Consider the following 20,474-nt stretch of genomic DNA (forward strand, 5'->3'; position numbering starts at 1 on the left):
GTCTTTTTTTGTTCATGTTTACTGACTAAACCTCGTATGTGTTACGTGGACTCTGTACAGAAAACAGCAAGCATTACAACACAACAGGTAATGTTGAATTATTGTTTTCTTTCATCCTTTGTAGCGTAGATGTATTTGCACTTCTAAACATTTAGCTAGCAATCCGTTTTACTCATTTAATCGGTTGTAAATCTCGTCAGTTCATTGCTTAGTGCAGATTCTCATTCATTAATTTAGGAAAGATTTAAAATTATAGCAGACGATCCGTTTCTAGCTCTGCATTCAATTTGGCTAGCTGCACATACTCGTTGCGTAGGCTGATGATTCAATATAATATTCTGTTGTCAATTTTGACTAGGCCATTTTGGCCTGTCGGCGATTCCTAATAACCCGGCAATCATACGGATTTTGACCGGGATTTGAACAATTGTGTGTGAGCTTCGAACCCCAAACTCAGTGCGTCTTTGCGATCTTAACCACTTGGCCAACCCGAGCTTGACCTGTCATTTGTTTCCCAAAAAAATGTATGAAAGCAAAGCGACATGTAGGATACTTTTTTATGTGATCAGGATATGTGTGTTTTCTGGATACTCCCATGCGTGATTGGCCTCACCAAGCATGGATGGTGCCCCCAAGTATGGTTGGTACTCTCAAGTACCCCTCAGGGGGACTTCTGACGCGTGTCTGTGCTCGTCAGAAGACCTATGGGATTTCGCGCTCTTGGGGATTGTTCCTGAGTGCTCCACCCTTGGGCTCGCGGTGTCTGACTGCAGGTCTCAGTTGTGGGGTTAAGTTATTATGTAGGTAGCATACCTTACATTAAGTTATTATGTAGGTAGGATACCTTACATTAAGTTATTATGTAGGTAGGATACCTTACATTAAGTTATTATGTAGGTAGGATACCTTACATTAAGTTATTATGTAGGTAGTATATCTTGCATTAAGTTATGTAGTCGGGATTTCTTACATTTCCCTTCTCTGCCTCTCGTGCAGGCGGCCACCGTCCCGTATAAACGACCTTTTCTTCGAGTGTCTTAAGTTTATGTTGCTGTTCCCCTGTCCCTCCTTGTCACTTCGTCTCTTTGAGATGCTAACGCTCTTCTCTCGAGCCAGCTTCAGCGGGCTGGACATCTGAGACCTCCCGCCCCTTGTGGGTGATGATTAATTTGAGACCCTGAATAATTGAGAGCTTCCGCCTCGCTGGCGATGTCAACTTTTGACCTCCGGTGCGAAATTGATTGATAGCTGAAGCGCTAGTAAACCATTCTACTACTTACTTTCTCCCAAGTATGGATGGTGGCGGCAGGTGTAGTTAACTAGTTGGTGCCACCATATACGGTATGTTTCCAGAATTCCAGTCCTGGACCGATGTAGTCTGCTTCCCTGGTGTGGTTAGTGGTTACCACTCTGCTGGTGTGGTCTTCCTCTTGAAGCCGCCTTCTCTTTGGAGAGATTTCCTCCTTTGCATGATCTCCTCCTTGGCATGATCTCCTCATTGGCGTGGTCTTCTCCTTGACGCGATCTTCTACTTGGTGTGGTCTTCTCCTTGGCGAAGTCTCCTCATTGGCGAGGTCATCTGGCATGGTTTCTTTGGCGTTGTCTTCTCATTGGCGTCTCCTTGACGCTGTCTTCTCCCTGTAGTGGTCTCAACCTTGGCATTTTAGGCATCCTTCGGCAAGACCAATCCAAAACCGCGTACATAATGCCCCTCATGTTGGAGCAGCATACTCATCTATGTAGTGACTACATTGCTATTCAGCCATGAGCACACATTGGGCTCCCATAAAGCACCCATTAAAAAATCTCTGTGGCAACTGTAAGCTGTAACATAAGATCCTGTCTTGGGGCCACATTGGACAAGACTTCAGAGGCTCCCGTAGGGCATCAATGTGGAAGGAAAAAATAATATCTCGTCTAAACTCTAAATTTATACCCACCGGATTCTTGGGGTTTCATCTTATGTGTTAGTGTGCCACCTATACCTGTCTGCCCTTTTTTCGGAAATTGTAAATGAATTTATCTCCACTACGTTATATGATGGAGAAAATACATTTTTATCCTTGAAGTTCGGAAATAATATTGATTAAATAATGAATAAACTCAATAATTTGAATTAATACTTATTTTGAATAATTTATAAGAGCTTACGCTCATTTGAAAGTAAAAGCTGGGAGGGACACGTTATAGGAACTTTGTTGTTTTCAAGGTAGTTAGGCGTCTGAATCAGGTGTGTGTTGTGTGTATGCGACGTTTCGTTCATGTGACTGCGCGGGTTACCTAATAAAAGCGGATAGGCCTAGTATGATGCCAATAGTAATATCAAGTTACTAAAAAATATATAATCTGCGTTCTTCATTCAGAACCTTACTTGATTTGAAGGCTTTTGGACAAGGAAGAAGGATTTTACGAAATAATGTGAGCCTGTTTTATAATTTTTAGCCGTTAATTTAATACAACTTCGCTAAATTTTTCTTGCATGTTGATGGTTTATATGTAATATGTCGTCATGTTGACTCGACATGATCCATCTCAGACTTGGTTAAGTTGTTAACGGTTAATAGGCCTTAATTCCCCAATTTATAACTCTGAGTTTCATTATTCAACTTTACAAAAAATTCTAATTCTATTAAAAGTTGAAAAAGTATGAAATACCTAAAAATTCTATGCGGTATTATTGCAGATTAACTACATCCAAAAAAAAGGGTGTTTTTTTTTAATTATATGTTTTTTGGGGTGTAGATTACGAATCTGAAATCCATTTTTGGCGGTCGGCATCGGAAAACCGAAAATAACCTATAGAATTACACCATGATTACAAAACTGGAGAATAAAAGGTGACATGGCTGATGGCTCATGGCTGAGATGTGCCATCGCCATCAGTGCCTTCTAATCAAAAGCTGGTTGCAGCTAATAGCACAAACATGTATGTCAATGTCAGGAATACATTAATGATTAAGGTCCCAAGTCGCAACTTCTTCCCAGCTGGTGAAATGGACATGATTAATACTTAATAACAATGCGCGTAAAAGAACTATATAAATTAAGTCAATACGGCATTACTGCAGGGTAATTAGACTATGTGATACAAAATATTCAGGAAGAAATTGATTTCTTAAGGCAATAGTCTTTTTAGCAGTGTGACAGTGTGGCGAAAACACATATTTTATAGTTTCAGCAGATATTTTTGTTTGTTGGTCTTGGTCAAGAGACATCTTTTTTCAGTAACAGCTAACGGATACAGTTTGGTAATGGGCCTAAAAACTTTTCCAGAGTCTGTAACTAATTTTATAGAATGAACAAGGTTATCATTACCAACAATCAAAGAAATTACTCCTAATTTCTTATGTAGACAAGGGTGATCACTATGAATTTGTTTGATGTCTCCTATGTTAACAGTATTACCAGTACCAGAAGTTACATTGCTGGACTGAGAACTTTCACGAAGTGAAGTCAGATAATCCAAATACGCTTATCGGACATGGAACATAAACTGCCACTATTAAACCTACAGCATGTAAACAGACGTCGCCATATTAATTCTGAGAAAATTGGTTTCAAACAAAGCTCTAGATTTCTTACTATCACCAAATTTCCTGTTCAAGAAAAATTATATGTTAATAATGGATAATTTAACGCATATTGAGTATTATAGGTTTTCTGTCTCTTGTACTTTGACTAACTTTATCTGCACAGACTCTTGCGTGCTGATGGCCAGGAGTTGCACCAACACTTGCGCGAAAAGAAAAGAGTTAAGATTGTTTTGTGCCAACTGCACCCAACAATGACTTGAAAAAAAATCATGGAAAACTGGATAGGCTGTGGATTTATCTAGCAGCAATGGTATAATCTCATTGTCCAAAAATTTAGAGATAGCTATAATCACAGTTGATGAGTTCAGGATTGGAATTTTTTTAGCCATGAATTTATAAATTCATGGCTCAAAAAAATTGATAAATGCTCAAAGAGTTGTCCAAATTACCTATGAATTGCTTTCATTTGTTGTCAGCACAAGTGATGAAAATATTTTCAAGCTTTCCATTAAGCCAATTTTACCTTAAATTGGCATAATTTTTCAGTTGCAGGTTTAATCACAAACAATTATAAAGACTTTTTTTTATTCTGGAAGTATAAAAAAAAATGCCTAGGCTTAAATTATGCTTTGGAATGTGCACTACTTCATATGCTTTGTACCAGACAAAACCTTGATGACAGAATTTTCCAATGAAGGCAAGCTCTATACAACACTGAGTATTTTCTTGAACTTAGAAGTAAGTCAATTAGTATCAGTAAATCCAGTTGATCTGCAGAGCTAGTGTCAAATTATAAATTAATTTTAAGTTACATAAATAGACTAATAGACTAAGTTACATAGACTATTAATAATAAAAAGTTGCACTAGTATTGTTCCAAATTAAATACATAAATGGAATTTGGATGATACTATTTAATTATGCAAATTATATTTAGCTGTATTGAAATTCTGAGTGTTTCAAGTAGACGATTATAAAGTGTCACTTAATATTCATTATGCTGCTGCTTAGCAAAAATCTAGTTGGAAAGGGGTATATAATTTCGCTGCTTTTCATCCCATTCCCTTACTTATGACTATCAATGCTATTTGTTTAGGCATAATTCTTACGCCTCACCTTTACTCTAATGATTGGCAAATACACGATCGTCTTGCTAGAAGTTTGCTACACGCTCGTCTTGCTAGGAGTTTGCTACACGCTCGTCTTGCTAGAAGTTTGCTACACGCTCGTCTTGCTAGAAGTTTGCTACACGCTCGTCTTGCTAGAAGTTTGCTACACGCTCGTCTTGCTAGAAGTTTGCTACACGCTCGTTTTGCTAGAATGTTGCTACACGCTCGTCTTGCTAGAAGTTTGCTACACGCTCGTCTTGCTAGAATCTTGTTACACGCTCGTCTTGCTAGAATCTTGTTACACGCTCGTCTTGCTAGAAGTTTGCTCATCTCACTGGAATCTATCCCTACACGCTTGTTTTGCCGGAATATTGCTACACGCTCGTCTTGCTGGAATCTTGCTATTTCACATTATATATAGGTTACGGTACCTCAGATTCTTTTATTGAATTTAGTTATTACAATTTTAATGCACGTAAAATATATTTGAAATCAACTTCTTGAAAACTTATTTCTTCTTAGACTCGGGTTTTTGACGCATATCTAGTGGATTCAAACCCGAAGAAAAATTGACGCCCTGGAATAATTTGAAGGGAAAATGTGGCCAATGATGATAATTTAGCTAGTCTTTATACCAATGTTAGCCTCAAAATAAAGTAATGGTGATTACTAGTGATCATACACAGCCGATTGCGTCACTTGAGAGCGCTGCTGGCTGGATATGATGAATGTGATCAGTGATCAAAGCGATTGATATAGCAACTTATCACGACGTCTATGTTTGTTACAGCTACGTTTGTCCGTAAGCCAAGTCGTGTTTACTTGATCAGTACCGTACTTCAGCCAGATAGTGAAATGTCGTAAATGCACGATTCTAATCTTAGTTGATTACAGTAAGAATATTGCGATGAATTTTGGTGAAGACGCTGGATGGTAACTCTGTTAATGGCCGTCATAAGAAGCAGCCTTTACAAGAGGCCACCGAAGCCTGCGTAGCGAGAGTGCGTATAACAGAGAACGCCTGTGTTTGTAGTTCACTCGAACACGCCCTTCTTATTGCCAGTTCAGGACGATCGTTTGCTCAGTGAGAAGTCTTTTTCTTAGTAGCTGCCTTCACGCACTACGAAAATGATAGAATCCTTCATTTGCTGAGTATAAGTGGATCAATTCCCGTGCTTCAAATGCCTGGTGTTGATTATATTTTGTATCAATGAGTTTCTCATTCTTTTTTAGTGTTAAAAGTGCGAAATAAGTGGCCTAAATTTATTGATATTAATTAAATCCATGGAAACTAAAAGTATTCCGCTATCTAAAACGACGAAATGAATTATACTCTGTGAAAGGCAACAATTTATTTTTAAGTTGAGTCAATGACTTTTCCTGTGTTACTGATTTGGCCGTGTTGTGAGTTGACGAACAAGATGTAATATACGTGGAAGCATATGGCTTTAGAATGATCTATATAGTTGCACTGGCAGAGCAGTCCTCGCTGATTAGAAATGTATTCGCTGTAAGAACTGTTTATTTTTTCTTGAACTCCTTTTTTGATGCCTGGACGCTCAAGCAATCTCATACTGCCTTTCGTGTATCCCGGTCTCAAGCTCTAATTTGCAATGAATTGATGTGCGTGGAAATAGAATGAATGCACACAACCTAACGTGCTTTACGTGTTGTGCAACTTTTCATTGAGATGATGTTTGAACCATAGGAAAACCATAATGGTTATGTTATTAAATGGTCTTAATGATAATTGTATGGAACTTTATGAACTAGGTATATTTTACTTTGTTAGCGAATAATTTTGACTATTTATTCATTACACTTTTAGCTAAAGTCGCTACTTGTTGTGAAGTCGCAGAAGACATTATCGGTCGCGTAGAAAATATAATTCATCATTTCTTAAAGCCATATGGAGTCACAGTAACACGAACCCATTTGCGCTGATGGTGTCGAGGCCATCATCTACGGCCTTTTGATCACATGCACCTATAATGAATCTAGGTTTCCATAACGCTTATTTGCATCAGTCACCACTCCTTTATTATAATTTATGCTTTATAAGCGGTAGTTAATCCATACCGCAGTACTGGGCTCTATAGAAACAACCTTGTTTTTCTATCTGGGACTCCACTTAACATAATTACACATTTTTCAGTTACATATTTTTTACGGAATAGACTCGAAATTCCGTAGCATCTTTCTTGGTCGTTCCTGCGACGGATTTGCCTTGTGATAATTACCTGACTGGTGTGTCATAGATAAAATTCTTTTTGTTATTGGAAAATTTTGAAGGTATAGTAATTATCCAGTATATGCTAAAATTTGAAGATATATTAATTTTCCAGTATATACTAAAAGACATTGTTTCGTATAACAAAGGTTTTACATTCTTGCCGTCGAACATCAACCGCCGTCATTGGGGCTACTATGGTGTGCCGTAATAAGGTGTGCTGATTAGCAAAGAGATTCATTTCAACCTTCCTGTGTTCCTTACCACTCGTAAAAAAAATTATTCCAGACCTGTTTAACTAATGTGTACTGTGTTGTGTAATCGAAGCATTAAAACCTTAGCTAATTTCGTGCGTCGTAGGTAGATGTTTGACGCTCTACATGAGACTTTTTTCTATGGTTTAGTTTCATTCGACGCCGAAGTTATGTTTCCTATTTAAACTTCCTTGTTATTTATATATCTTTACTGAATCATTGCTTGAAAATTTTTATGTTTTGTTGCCAACATGTGTTAGAATCGTGTTGAACAGAAAAATATTTCAGATTTTTATCCTAATATTTTATTACTTTTCCCTCGTGATTCAGGCTTTTTGTGACCGTCATTCTGGACGATAGCACGATGATGGAACTTTTCACATATCTGTGGATCCCCGCCCTCTACTAAGATATACCTACCTATATTGGTTAAATTTTTCGCGATTCACTCGCTTCTCTGAAGCATATTTACAGCTCCAGACGAACGAGTATCATTGAATTTTTCTCATTCATTGTCCACCTCTTACCTGAGTATTCTACTCCTGACTCATTCTTCTAAAAATCTTGTGAATGCGCGCACGTACTATCCACCTATATATAGTGTAGCGTAACTTAGCGACACCCAGATGAGAATATATTGCTATGGGTTTAAGCCCTGGGGTTCAATCCTCGATGTCGCTGTTGAACGCCACTCGATTGCTGTCGAATGCAGTGCATCAGCACGACCGTGGGCGGTGTACTTGGTGCACATGTAACCTGGGGGTATCTCAAGGTTTTTAGGTATCTGCAATAAATCCCTGTTAGTATTTGTCTCCACTCATAAGCTTTTAAAACGCATTCCCAGCAATTTTCATGCAATTAATGTGTTTCTTACGGCCAGATGGACGCGGGCACGTGTCTGGAGCTGGCGCTGGAGGGCGAGCGGCTATGCAAGGCTGGCGACTGTAGAGCTGGGGTGGCCTTTTTCGAAGCCGCCATACAGACTGGCACTGACGACCTCAGGACGCTCTCAGCCATCTACAGCCAGCTCGGCAATGCCTACTTCTACCTCGGCGACTACGACAAAGCCATGGATTACCACAAACTCGACCTCACCGTCGCCAAGTGAGTCTTGAAAAGCCTACCTCGGATGGCTCTTGCCACGGATTAATTCAACTTTTCTATTTTTCGAAAAATTTAATAGGTGTATGTATAAATTAGGTAATAGATGAATCTGATGTATGAGTGAATTAGGTGTATAGATGAGTTAGGGGTATGGATGAATCGGTGTATGGCGGATGCATCGTCCAACGTACCGAATGCTGCGTGTGCCCAAGAGTTTTATGTTCTCTGTTGAGCGTGTTATGAATGATGAGGTGTTCGTTTGATGTTACTTACTGTCTTTTCCAATAGCTTACATTATACAATATGGCTGTTACAATGTCATTCTATTTTTTTTGGCGAATTATAAGGTTTTGGGAGGGAAATCATTCAGGTGTGTTTGAGGGTGATGGAAAATGCTCAGCAGCAACAAGGGGATCGAATATCTGCAGTAATTTACGGACTTAGTTTTACGGAAGATTTGGAGCGGTTTCAGGGTACTAGCACGCAGTGTGTGCGGGATGGGTATTCAGTGTAGGTATGAGGTAAAGGTGTGCAGTATGTAAGGTATTGGAAGGTATTGGTGTGCAAGATAAGGGTTGCATGCAGTTCATAATGTTTGGGCATTATACATAATGTAAGTTGAGAGGATTGCATGCAAACGCATGCAGATCTCCAGCTTTATTTAGAACACGGGAGCAGCATCTCAAGTCCATTGTTTCTTGAATAAATTGCATGCCTACAGCAGTACACACTCACGAATACAGCATTCAATCAAATTCAGCGTATTTCATGATGAATATTGGTGTGCAGAACGATGGGTGACAGGCTGGGCGTGGCCAAGGCATCTGGTAACCTGGGTAACACACTCAAGGTGATGGGGAAATTCAAGGAGGCGATCCTGTGCTGTGAACGCCACCTCCTCATATCCCAGGAGCTCGGTGACAAGGTTGGTAGCACATCACATCCATATGGAATTTGGAATGAAATCCATATGGAATGGATAATAAAATCCATATGAAATATGGAATAAAATCCATATGGAATATGAAATAAAATCCATATGGAATATGGAATAAAATCCATATGGAATATGGAATAAAATCCATATGGAATATGGAATAAAATGCATATGGAATAGATAATAAAATCCAATTGGAATATGAAGTAAAATCCATAAGGAATAGATAATAAAATCCATATGAAATATGGAATAAATCCATATGGAATATGAAATAAAATCCATGTGGAATATGGAATAAAATCCATATATTATTTCCAATAAGATTTTATCAAAATGCAAAGCTTCAGTTGTTCTGGTATGGGAACAAGGGCCTACTGCTGATATTTATTGTACTTGTGAAAACTAAAGGTTCTTGTTAATGTTAGTGCCAATGGGATCACGTTGCTGATTTCATAACGAAAATATATGTTCAGATATTGTGTTGATAATTAAATTGTTTGTGCCAATAAAATGGGTGTGCACATCATACATAAAGGCATCTCTACTGCAGCCAACGTTCTTCCATTAATGAGTAAATTATATATTATAATAAATTCGAATCTCAGCTCGTTCAAAAATTCTCTGTTCTCAGAAGTCCAACAATTTGAATATCGTAACGTCAATGAAAATGCATAGGTCAATACCAAGCTTCTCTACTCACAGTGATTTACAAACAGGGGTAAAGAAATTTCAGCTGCCAAGTAATGATATTTTATCACAGAAATTCAAGTTGCAGTTATTTAAGTTATTATATTATTAATTATTTCAAGTATTTCAAGTAGTAGTTAGTTAACTATAGGTAGTTGTAGTTATTCTGTGTTCCGCAGTCAGTTGCTCGGCAATATCGCTTGCATGTCACGTGACTTTATATACCTACCATTATTAAGCAAACAATACCTTGACAAAACTGTATTGCCAAGACTAGCATGATTATGAACTAATTAGCATGATTATGAAGTAATTAGATTGAACACAAAGATGATTTGTGTATTGTTTGTTATGGTGATCAGTAACCAAATGTTAAGGTCAGGATTATTTTCTCTGCGAAAAAATAATCCTGTTCTCTTTTTTGTGAAATCCAAAAAATAACATTTATATTTTTTTCTGTATTTCCTTTCTTTGTGAAATCCAAATATTATATGCACATTTTTTTCTGTAAGGTTGGTGAAGGCCGCGCACTGTACAACCTGGGCAACGTCTACCACGCCCAGGGCAAGCACCTGGGCCGCGTGGGGCCTCAGGAACCTGGCGGCTTTAGTGATGAAGTCAAACACTGCCTGCAGAAAGCCGTCGAATATTATGCCGGCAACCTGGCACTCATGGCACAGCTTAAAGACAGGTAACCTGGCACTCATGGCACAGCTTAAAGACAGGTAACCTGGCACTCATGGCACAGCTTAAAGACAGGTAACATGGCACTCATGGCACAGCATAAAGACAGGTAACCTGGCACTCATGCCACCGCTTAAAGACAGGTAACCTGGCACTCATGGCGCAGCTTAAAGACAGGTAACCTGGCACTCATGGCACAGCTTAAAGCATGTGATCGCTTTGGTCAAATATTATAACAGAATATGCTGAAGTATAGTTGTACTACACTTCAACTAATAATGTCTATATTGTCTCTGTAAAAATTATTCTACTGGAAAAGCACGTCCGGAATAGAAGAAGAGTAGAAAATAAAAAGAGAGAGAACACGCCTTATGCTAAAAAAATTTTTTCTAACGTTTTATGCATTACTAGACTAGGTTGAAAGACAGGGAAGCATGCATGTTATCTGGCTCACTTGTATGTCTCTAGAGTGAGACGTCTCTCACGCGTGTCGGGGTCATTTACCTTTTTCATCCATATAGGTATTTCAGTTCAACTCGGCTTATATATTTGAAAATAATCTATAGTCCTCCTAACATTGCACAAAAAAGCTTCATAACACCCGTGTGATTTTCTTGTTAATTAGTTTTTTGATATCTCGGTCATCTATTATGCTGTGACTCCACTTCCCGTCCATATGCAAGATTAATGATTGACCTGAAATCCGTTACTATCATCACCATAATCATTATAAAAATAGACATCATCATACACGTACTGATGATATCTATGATATCACCAGTACTTGTAACAGCTGCAAGACCTTTGTGCTTGTGTCGGAGGGTCGCGCTACTTTTTTTCATTTTTGTTGTAACTCGGCCTTTATTTCATTTTGAAAATAAACTAATTTAAATAAATCCTAATTACAATCGATATATCTTATTTTGCATTAATAATAGGATAATAATTGAACGATGCGTACTGCAGGTCGGCGGAGGGCCGCGCGTGCGGCAACTTGGGCAACACACACTACCTGCTGGGCAACTTTGCTCAGGCCATCACCTACCACAGCGAGCGCCTCAACATCGCCAGGGAGTTCGGCGACAAGGCGGCCGAGCGACGCGCTCACAGCAACCTCGGCAACGCTCACATCTTCCTGGGCGAGTTCGAGACTGCGGCTGACCATTACAAGTGAGTGACTGGCCGACCATTACAAGTGAGTGACTGTGGGCGGCCATTACAAGTGAGCGGTTAACCATTAATATTGAGTGGCTGCCTCTGTTCATTACAATTGAGTGGCTGTGGCCGACCATTACCAGTGAGTGGTTGCCTCTGACCATTAAAATGAGTAGTCGCCGCTGACCATTACAAGTGAGTGGCCTTGGTCGCCCATTACAAGTGAGTGGCCTTGGTCGCCCATTACAAGTGAGTGGCCTTGGTCGCCCATTACAAGTGAGTGGTCGCCGCTGACCATTACAAGTGAGTGGTAAGTGGTAACCATAACTAGTGAGTGGCTGCCTGTGACCATTACAAGTTAGTGGTCGTCGCTGACCATTACAAGTGAGTGGTCAATCATTAATAGTGTGTGGCTGCCTCAGTCCATTACAAAGTGTGGCTGCCTCGGACCATTGCAGGTGAGTTGTTAACCATTGAAAATGAGTGGCTGCCTCGTACCGTTACAATGAGTGGTTGCTTCTAATCAGTACAAATGAGTGGCTGTGGTCAACCATTACTAGTGAACGGCTACGGCCGACCATTGCTAGTGAGTGGTTGAGGCCGATCATTACTAGCGAGTGGTTCCATTAATCTCTACTTGACCATTAATCTCTACTTGATCGTTTAAGAATAAAGACGGTTCATTGATATTGGAAAATTATTCCTGATTGATAAACTTGAGGAATCACGATTGTTGTAAAGTTTATCTTGGAAGACACTGTATTGAAGGTATTCCTAATTTTTTTATTTTTCTGACTTCAGAAAGACACTAGCGCTGGCACAAGAGCTGTGCGACAGAGCAGTGGAGGCTCAGGCCTGCTACTCGCTGGGCAACACCTACACGCTCCTGCGCGACTACCCCTGCGCCATCCACTACCATCTGCGCCATCTCGCCATAGCTCAGGTGCCAGTATAAATTATATTACTACCCCTGCGCCATCCACTACCATCTGCGCCATCTCGCCATAGCTCAGGTACCAGTATATATTATATTACTACCCTTGCGCCATCCACTACCATCTGCGCCATCTCGCCATAGCTCAGGTATCATTATAAATTATATTACTACCCCTGCGCCATCCACTACCATCTGCGCCATCTCGCCATAGCTCAGGTGCCAGTATATATTATATTACTACCCCTGAGCGAGCCACCTTTTCACAACCTTTTATGGGTCATGACCTGCAGTTTGGGAACCAGTGACTAATACGATCCCCTACAGCACGATGACCAAATGAAAGGGACGATAACATGAGAAAACTTGTCATTATGATTTTTGCATTAGTTCTCGCAGAAATGCGCTTGATTCGTGAATAAAAGGACGTGGCATCATTTTGCAGCTGGCCTGGGTATTTTCGAACGTTATACTTTGCTAATTTGTTCAAAAATTATTAATTTTTTGACTTTGTTAGTGGTTCAGTTTTTTTTAATAGTATAACGTGAAGAGATGTATTTGCGTGTATACTGTTGGATTTATATTTCAGTATTTTAATCGTGGGTGCATCATAAATATATTAGACAATCAATACAATGAGCAATCTGCTTTGGAACTATTAATTAATGCTGTACTTTTAATAAGCTTATTTGGTGTGGCAGGAGCTGTGTGACCGAGTAGGAGAAGGTCGGGCGTGCTGGAGTTTGGGCAACGCTTACTCAGCCACCGGCAACAATCAGAAAGCGCTACACTACGCCACTCGTCACCTCGCCATCTCCAGGGAGGTCAGTTCTCACTTTCTCATGAAATTTCTTACACAAGTTTGACGTATAAAAATGGAAATTGACTACTTAAATTGTCTAAGGAAGGTATTGTGGCTAGCACTGGTGAAATTGGTCTCGTAGAAATATAATAAGCTCGTCTACAAATTTTATTCAGTTAGCTGGGTTCCGTATCATTACGATTGCCAACAAATTTTATAACATTCACTCAGAAATAAGCTAATTAAAGCTGAAAAGTGTCAAATTTGCTGTTGATATTATATACGTACATCCTGAATAAATCATTGATGTCAGATTGGCGACAAGACTGGGGAAGCTGCGGCGGAGATGAACCTCACTGACATCCGACGTTCGCTGGGGCTGCCGCTGGATTCAGACTTCCTCCTGCAGGAGTTTGACGGTGGTACGCCAGATCTCTCCTCCGTCCGTAGGAAGAGCATGGAGAAGATGGACCTCCTGAAGGTGTGACGTGTGTAGGATCAGTTTGTTTAGCATAGGCCTGATAAATTTCTTCAAGATAAACGTTGTTCAAAGACAATTTAAATGCCCCCTCCCGGAGGTATCGAAAGTTTTGTACCATGATTGATGCTGCTAAGCTCAGAACGCAAGAACCTCCTGAAGGTGTGACGTGTGTGGGATAAGTTGGTATAGCATAGGCCTGATAAATTTTTCCAAGGTAAACGTAGTTCAAAGACAATTTAATTGGTATTGAAAGTCTTTGATCATGATTCTGCAAGGATCGAGCTATTCATTCAGTGATTAACAAATGTTGACATAAAAGGTAAGCCCTCCCATAGTTCTCGTACACGTTTCAATTTGGTTAAAGTAATTATTTGTTCTTTGATTTTACGTTCTTCATTTCAATATCGCCATTACTTATAGATACTGTGGACTTGTTTATCATATTGGATCAAGGTTTTTCACATTATTTTTTCTATCACCTTAATAAATATTTGAGCTTGTTTTTAAAATGTGTTAGTTAGTTTTATTCTTCTGTAAATAATTGAGAAAAAGGACTAACAACATGACGAGACATTTGTGGCCTCCTTGATAGCACTTACGAGGCTTTCATGTTATTTTTAGAAAATCACAGTATCCACTTAATTCTAATATGTTACATCATTTTGATCAACATATTCCGATTATGCCAGTAAACAGCCTAGTACCCAAGTTTTTGTTTCTTGATCTTACTTGTTGCTTGACAGAGGATTTCACAGCTTAATTTATCAACGCTTGGATCACATTCCTTTCTGTCCCGATAGTTTTGATGGTATGCACCTCAACTCTATTTGCACGCTTCATTACATTATCATGTCAATTAATCCCCGAACTATGTTTTTGCTTTCGTTTGCTATGTACTTAGTACAAATCAAGCGTGTAGTTTGCTGAAATGGGATACATTTAAATTACTCATCTATTCAGTTTTCATGCATTGACCTGCCTACAATTTAGAAATATCCATAATGTTGTATTTATTATTTGCCATTCACTATTTTATTTTGTTGCTTATCTTTTATTTTGCTTGGGTGTTTGTGTGTGGGGCATCAGATGACCCCTGATTTTGGCGACGATCGCGTTGGTGTTGTTTTTACCGGCACTCCCGCCTCCTCAAGACAGCGCTGCACCCCCAACAGAACAAGACTTGCCTCTGTACCTTCCCATGACCTTAACGTGAGTCCTTATAAATTCCATCCGCCACGAAGATTTATAAATTTACGGTCACTGCTCACTGCAGGCTTTATCTATTCAATATAAGCCTCTTTTCAAACATTGAAAATTATTTTCTCAGCATTTGTCAGCGTTTTTTTTTTTGCGGACAATGTTTCTACATAGCTGCTACCTAATATTATTGGGTTGTTGATCTGCCGACCGAGGCTGAGGGCAGCGGAAAACCGGAGGACACTACAGCGTGGCCTGGGGCTGCTACGTCTGAAACATATACTAAATAAACGTCTATGCATTGCAGGGCTCGGTTAACGACGAAGGCAACAATGTCGACGAAGACAGCTTCTTCGAGCTGCTGACGCGCTTCCAGAGCACGCGTATGGACGACCAGCGCTGCACTCTTGCGGGGGAGGGCGCTCCTCAGCCTCGCCCCCTCCCGGAGAACGACGATGGGGCACCTGTGCTTAATGGTTCGGCAATTTACGCAATTATTAAGCTAAGATTATTATATTTGGTAGAGAAATTGTTGCAAAATGTTCCAAAGATAGGTTGCAAATGAAATTATTTTTTTGTGCTTCAACCAAATTGGTTTGAGTAATGGCTTTAACTTTTTGTTTTCGTAGTTTTAAAATATTGGAACTTTTAATACATAAAATTTAATATTTTTACTTATTAAATTTATGCAATTTCTACATTCTCCCTGCTGATGAATCATTATTGGAATATCGTTTTCATTGCCGTGATTCTTTAAATCAATGCACATAATCATATTGACTTCACCGCTGAAATGTGATTGATGATAAAACAAAGACCGCAATTCTAATACAATAATGGCAGTTGACAGGCTATGATTCAATCGTGGGATCTCAGTTATTAGGGAAAATAATTCATCACTGTCATTTACGGCCACAAATTTTGACGGTTATTGTGGCCAGAGGCACTGTCCAAAATACCTCTAGTAGTAACAAACTATCAACGCATATTAATATTTAACAAATAATATTGTTCATTGAATTATTTCCTTGGAGGAGAAATCACAAGGCTAGTTATAATATCATTAAGTATCATATTATTAAACCTTTAATTACAATTGAATTTTTGTTGGTGATCATAAACCGTAACTAAAGCAACATAAACGAACGATGGTTATTTTTCAGCAGGATAATTGAGAATTTAATTGTGTTTCAGCCGTAACTAAAGAAACATAAACGAATTATGTTTATTTTTCAGCAGGATAATTGAGAATTTAATGGTGTTTCAGCCGTAACTATAGAAACAAAAACGAATTATGTTTATTTAATGCAGGATTATTGAGAATTTAATTGTATTTCAGGAGCGGTGGTAGGGGCCCCCGAGCGCGTGGTGGGCCGAGGCGAGCAGCAGCCTGAAGAGCTGCTCGAGCTCATCGTCGGCATGCAGAGTCGTCGTATGGACGAGCAGCGAGCCACACTCCCCAATGTCAGACTCTTATACATACACTTATGTGGCACTGCATTAAAATTAATATAATGTACGATTTTTATGGATATTTTACGTGTCCATGCATAGCAGGTAATACAATGTGAGATTCTTCTGCATACACTTATGTGTCACTGCATACAAATTATTATAATGTACGATGCTTATGGATACTCTACGAGTCTATGCATAGCAGTTAATACAATTTGAGATTCTTATACATTCACTTATGTGTCACTGCATACAAATTAATACAATGTACGATTCTTATGGATATTATACGTGTCCATGTACAACAGTTAACACAATTTAAGTTTCTAATACATACGTTACGTGTTCATGCATAACAATTAATATAAACTTAGATTCTCATACATACTTAATATATCCATGCACAACAGAGCTGATGAAATATGACACTTTGATCATAGGGGTGACAGGAAGCGTTGTAAGTCTCGTTTTGTAATTGCTATTAATGACCTTTGTTATTGAATGATGAATGAATCTCCTTAGGTGATAAGTTGAGATTTTTTTCAAATCTGTTACATATTTTAAAATTTGTTTTTTATGTATTTAACTATGCCTTGCAGTTGTTGGGGCTAAGCAGTTCCTTACTTTGACTATGTCATGCAGTTGTTGGGGCTAAGCAGTTCCTTACATTAAGTTTGTCATGCAGTTGTTGGGGCTAAGCAGTTCCTTACATTAAGTTTGTCATGCAGTTGTTGGGGCTAAGCGGTTCCTTACATTAACTTTGTCANACGGTGCCAGGTATGGTGATACTTCTTTGACATGCTTATACGGTGCCAGGTATGGTGATACTTCTTTGACATGCTCATACGGTGCCAGGTATGGTGACACTTCTTTGACATGCTCATACGGTGCCAGGTATGGTGACACTTCTTTGACATGCTTATACGGTTCCAGGTATATTGATTGTTGCTATTCAATATAAGAACTTCTGCTTGATCGACGTGATAAAAAGTGATTTTAATGAATAGGGGCCAATGGGGAAACTAGCTTTTAAGAAAGAAACAACTTCGAATAGAAGATTGATCTTGCAGATCTTTAATCAATGGATACCTTTGTTCTTAATTGTATTTTCTTTTTGCAGAGCTCCCGGTTAGAAGATCAGCGCTCGACTCTCCCCAACGAAGACGTTGGTGACGGTAACGTAGCAGCGCTGCTGCCGCCAGCCGCGCCCACGGTGCCTGACGACGACTTCTTCACGCTTATTATGCGCTTCCAGGCCGCCGGTAGACTGGAAGATCAGCGATCCGCGCTTCCCACCTGCAATAATAACAATAATTCTTCACCGAATGCCAACAATATTGTAGGGGATGATGGCGGTAATGAGCTGGTGAGTGCCATGGAGGTCCTTCAAAGTCTTGGCGAAAGCGTTCAAGAGAACGGGGATGCGTCTGCAGCTGATAGGAATAGCCTCTTATCCCGAGGCTCGAATGCTTCCAGCACTGGCGTTGTGGTTCCCACGGGGGGCCTCACCAAAGCCATCCTAGACAGAATTAGAATAACCAGCAAAAGTAACAGCCTTGATATAGGACATGCAAGTTCTTCGAGTAACTCAGCTTCTGTCGATAAAGAAGACGAAGGTGCGAGTGCTCCAGATGGCATGGCCAATGGAACCAAGGAAAAGCTAATCAATCGACTGGTCAAGAGTAGAAAATGAGGATAAAAAAGCTATGTGTGGAACAATAAGTGAAAGCATCAATACGCTTCTCACATGATCGAAGGTCCCATTGAATAAGTCAGCCATTCTTTGTAAACTTGGTGTCATTTTCGTCAACTGGACTCTCGTTGCTGCGGTTTAATGCCTCTATTTGAGGTTTAAGGTTTTCAATGCATACTACCGTTCAATGTTTTCACTAATAGCCCAATGGACTGAAGAATTGAGGGGACCAAGAGTATATGAAGAAGATATAGCGAAGGGAATTAGCTCACGTGAGTCTATGTGGTTCAGTCTCCGTTTTTATTTCATCATCCATTGCTGTGATCAGTGCGAGCATTAGCCAAATGTAGTCTAATACTTTATCGTATAATGTCTATACCAATTTTGCTGTTCTTAGTACTATTATCACTGTTGTGTGTGTTGCTGTGTAATTTTATTAATATTGACTGCCGAGTGATTTTATGTTTACGTTGAAGCGTCTCGTTTGCCTGAGTCTGTAGAAGGGCAAATTTTGAGCCACTTCAACACCAAGGTAGTTGTTTGTGGAAGTATTGCAATCTCAAGCGCCTGTATGTACGTTCATTCATTTGGAGTTATTTGCATTTTTCTCCATTTTTTGTAGGAGCAGTGTAAAAATTGTATTATGCTTATAATTTTAAACGAGTGTAAACAAAAAAACAGAAGTTTAAACAAAAACAGATAAATACACACTATAAGTTACAATTGTCATGGATAAAAATCTTTCGCGGTTAAAGTAAATTTTTTGTAATTCTACTTGGTCTTGGAATGTATATGAGAGACTAAATTATTCGTTATTACAGATGTCTCATGAAAAATTTGCTCCCGAATTTCTGTTAGGTCTAAATTTTTTTAACTAGGTACAGTTAATTGCATAGTAATCACGAATTTGTTTATGAAATTGATAGTGTTTGAGGCCGTAATCATTGCATTGTTGCTGCCAAAAATTTCGTGTCGCAAATAGGCCTAAGTTTGCAATAGCTATTGATGACAGACTAATTCTGCCTCAATTTTCATGTAAATAATTTGTATATCTTAAGCCTTCGCTTGTCTCTGGTGCTCCCTGATTGTGCTATTGAAGCAGGTGTTACGACTTCCTACGATTTAAATTCTATTTAATCTATGAAATAGAAGTTGAGTTGATTCATTCCATTGAACATTTCTTGTTTGCTTTTTATCAGATTAGCTTTTTAGTATTAATTTACTTTTCTAGAGGTACGTTTCTCAGCAAAGACAGTCCTTTATCCTCGACCGAACCCGATATTCGTTGTTGTATGCACTGAACTGGGTACTTAGCAGCTGTCGTAGATGTGCGTTGATTATAAAGGATACTTGGAAACTGTTTTCTTCTTGCGCCTGATGAAGCTACTGCGCAATGGTTTTGGATAATCACCGATCAGGCAACTGTCAACAATAACAACTGTCAACAATAACAAACTGTTAACAATAACAAGACGTCTTGGCAACTCTAAAATTTGCGGCTACTTTTCGCTAGCTCATATTTTCATTCAAAATAGAGGGTGTAACTGCTATTATTAACAACGATCTATTTTGAATTTACTCTGCAATTTTAGGAGCTTCAAACTTCAGACAAAAATATGTATGCGCAAACGTTGATTTGCATAATTTTTACTGTTGAAGGTTTACACTTTCTTAACTCTCAAGTAAAAACTACAGAATAATATGTATTTTTCTACGAATGATTTTTCTCTCAAGTTCGGACTGAGCAATCCAGTTTCTTCTTTGACCTGTCGACATAGATAATTTTGAAGTTTATATACCACCCAATTATGTATACGTCTAAGATACCTATGTACATCTTTAATGCGAGAGAACTAACTAGCTTCAAGGAGACTGTTTCAAAATGGTTTCAACCATTGACTGACTTCGGTACGTTTCAGAAAAAAAAAAAATTATGGGTCAGTCATCGAAAACATATTGGTGCAACTTTAGCGTTGATAATTGAGTCAGCAAGTATTAACAGTGGCTCAGGACTCGTCAATTGGATACTCTTATTCGTCAGAATCTTCCTCGTGTTGAAATTGCTGCCTTTGCAACGTACCACTTTACTCATCGCACTCGCAGTGTTGCGGGATAACTCGTCATGAGTGGGGCACCAAACTTCCGATATAAGTTGTACGAGTTGAATCTGTTCATGTAGTCAGAAGGCTTATATTTTCTCATTATACTCTATTTTC

General features: G+C 39.1%; 1 protein-coding gene across 1 annotated transcript; it reads left to right on the forward strand.

Moving 5' to 3' along the window:
- Positions 1-2,225: 2,225 nt before the first annotated feature.
- On the forward strand, positions 2,226-18,667 carry LOC108680925 (G-protein-signaling modulator 2). Its single transcript, XM_018169854.2, has 13 exons — positions 2,226-2,418; positions 8,007-8,230; positions 9,020-9,155; positions 10,370-10,548; positions 11,508-11,711; positions 12,498-12,639; positions 13,332-13,454; positions 13,746-13,913; positions 15,000-15,122; positions 15,418-15,586; positions 16,450-16,574; positions 17,436-17,459; positions 17,686-18,667. Exons 2-13 carry the CDS (start codon positions 8,007-8,009, stop codon positions 18,256-18,258), a joined length of 2,190 nt encoding a protein of 729 aa, XP_018025343.1. The 5' UTR covers positions 2,226-2,418; the 3' UTR covers positions 18,259-18,667.
- Positions 18,668-20,474: the final 1,807 nt, after the last annotated feature.

The sequence above is a fragment of the Hyalella azteca genome, unplaced genomic scaffold (assembly GCF_000764305.2).
Source record: "Hyalella azteca isolate HAZT.00-mixed unplaced genomic scaffold, Hazt_2.0.2 contig13505, whole genome shotgun sequence".
NCBI lineage: Eukaryota > Metazoa > Arthropoda > Malacostraca > Amphipoda > Hyalellidae > Hyalella > Hyalella azteca.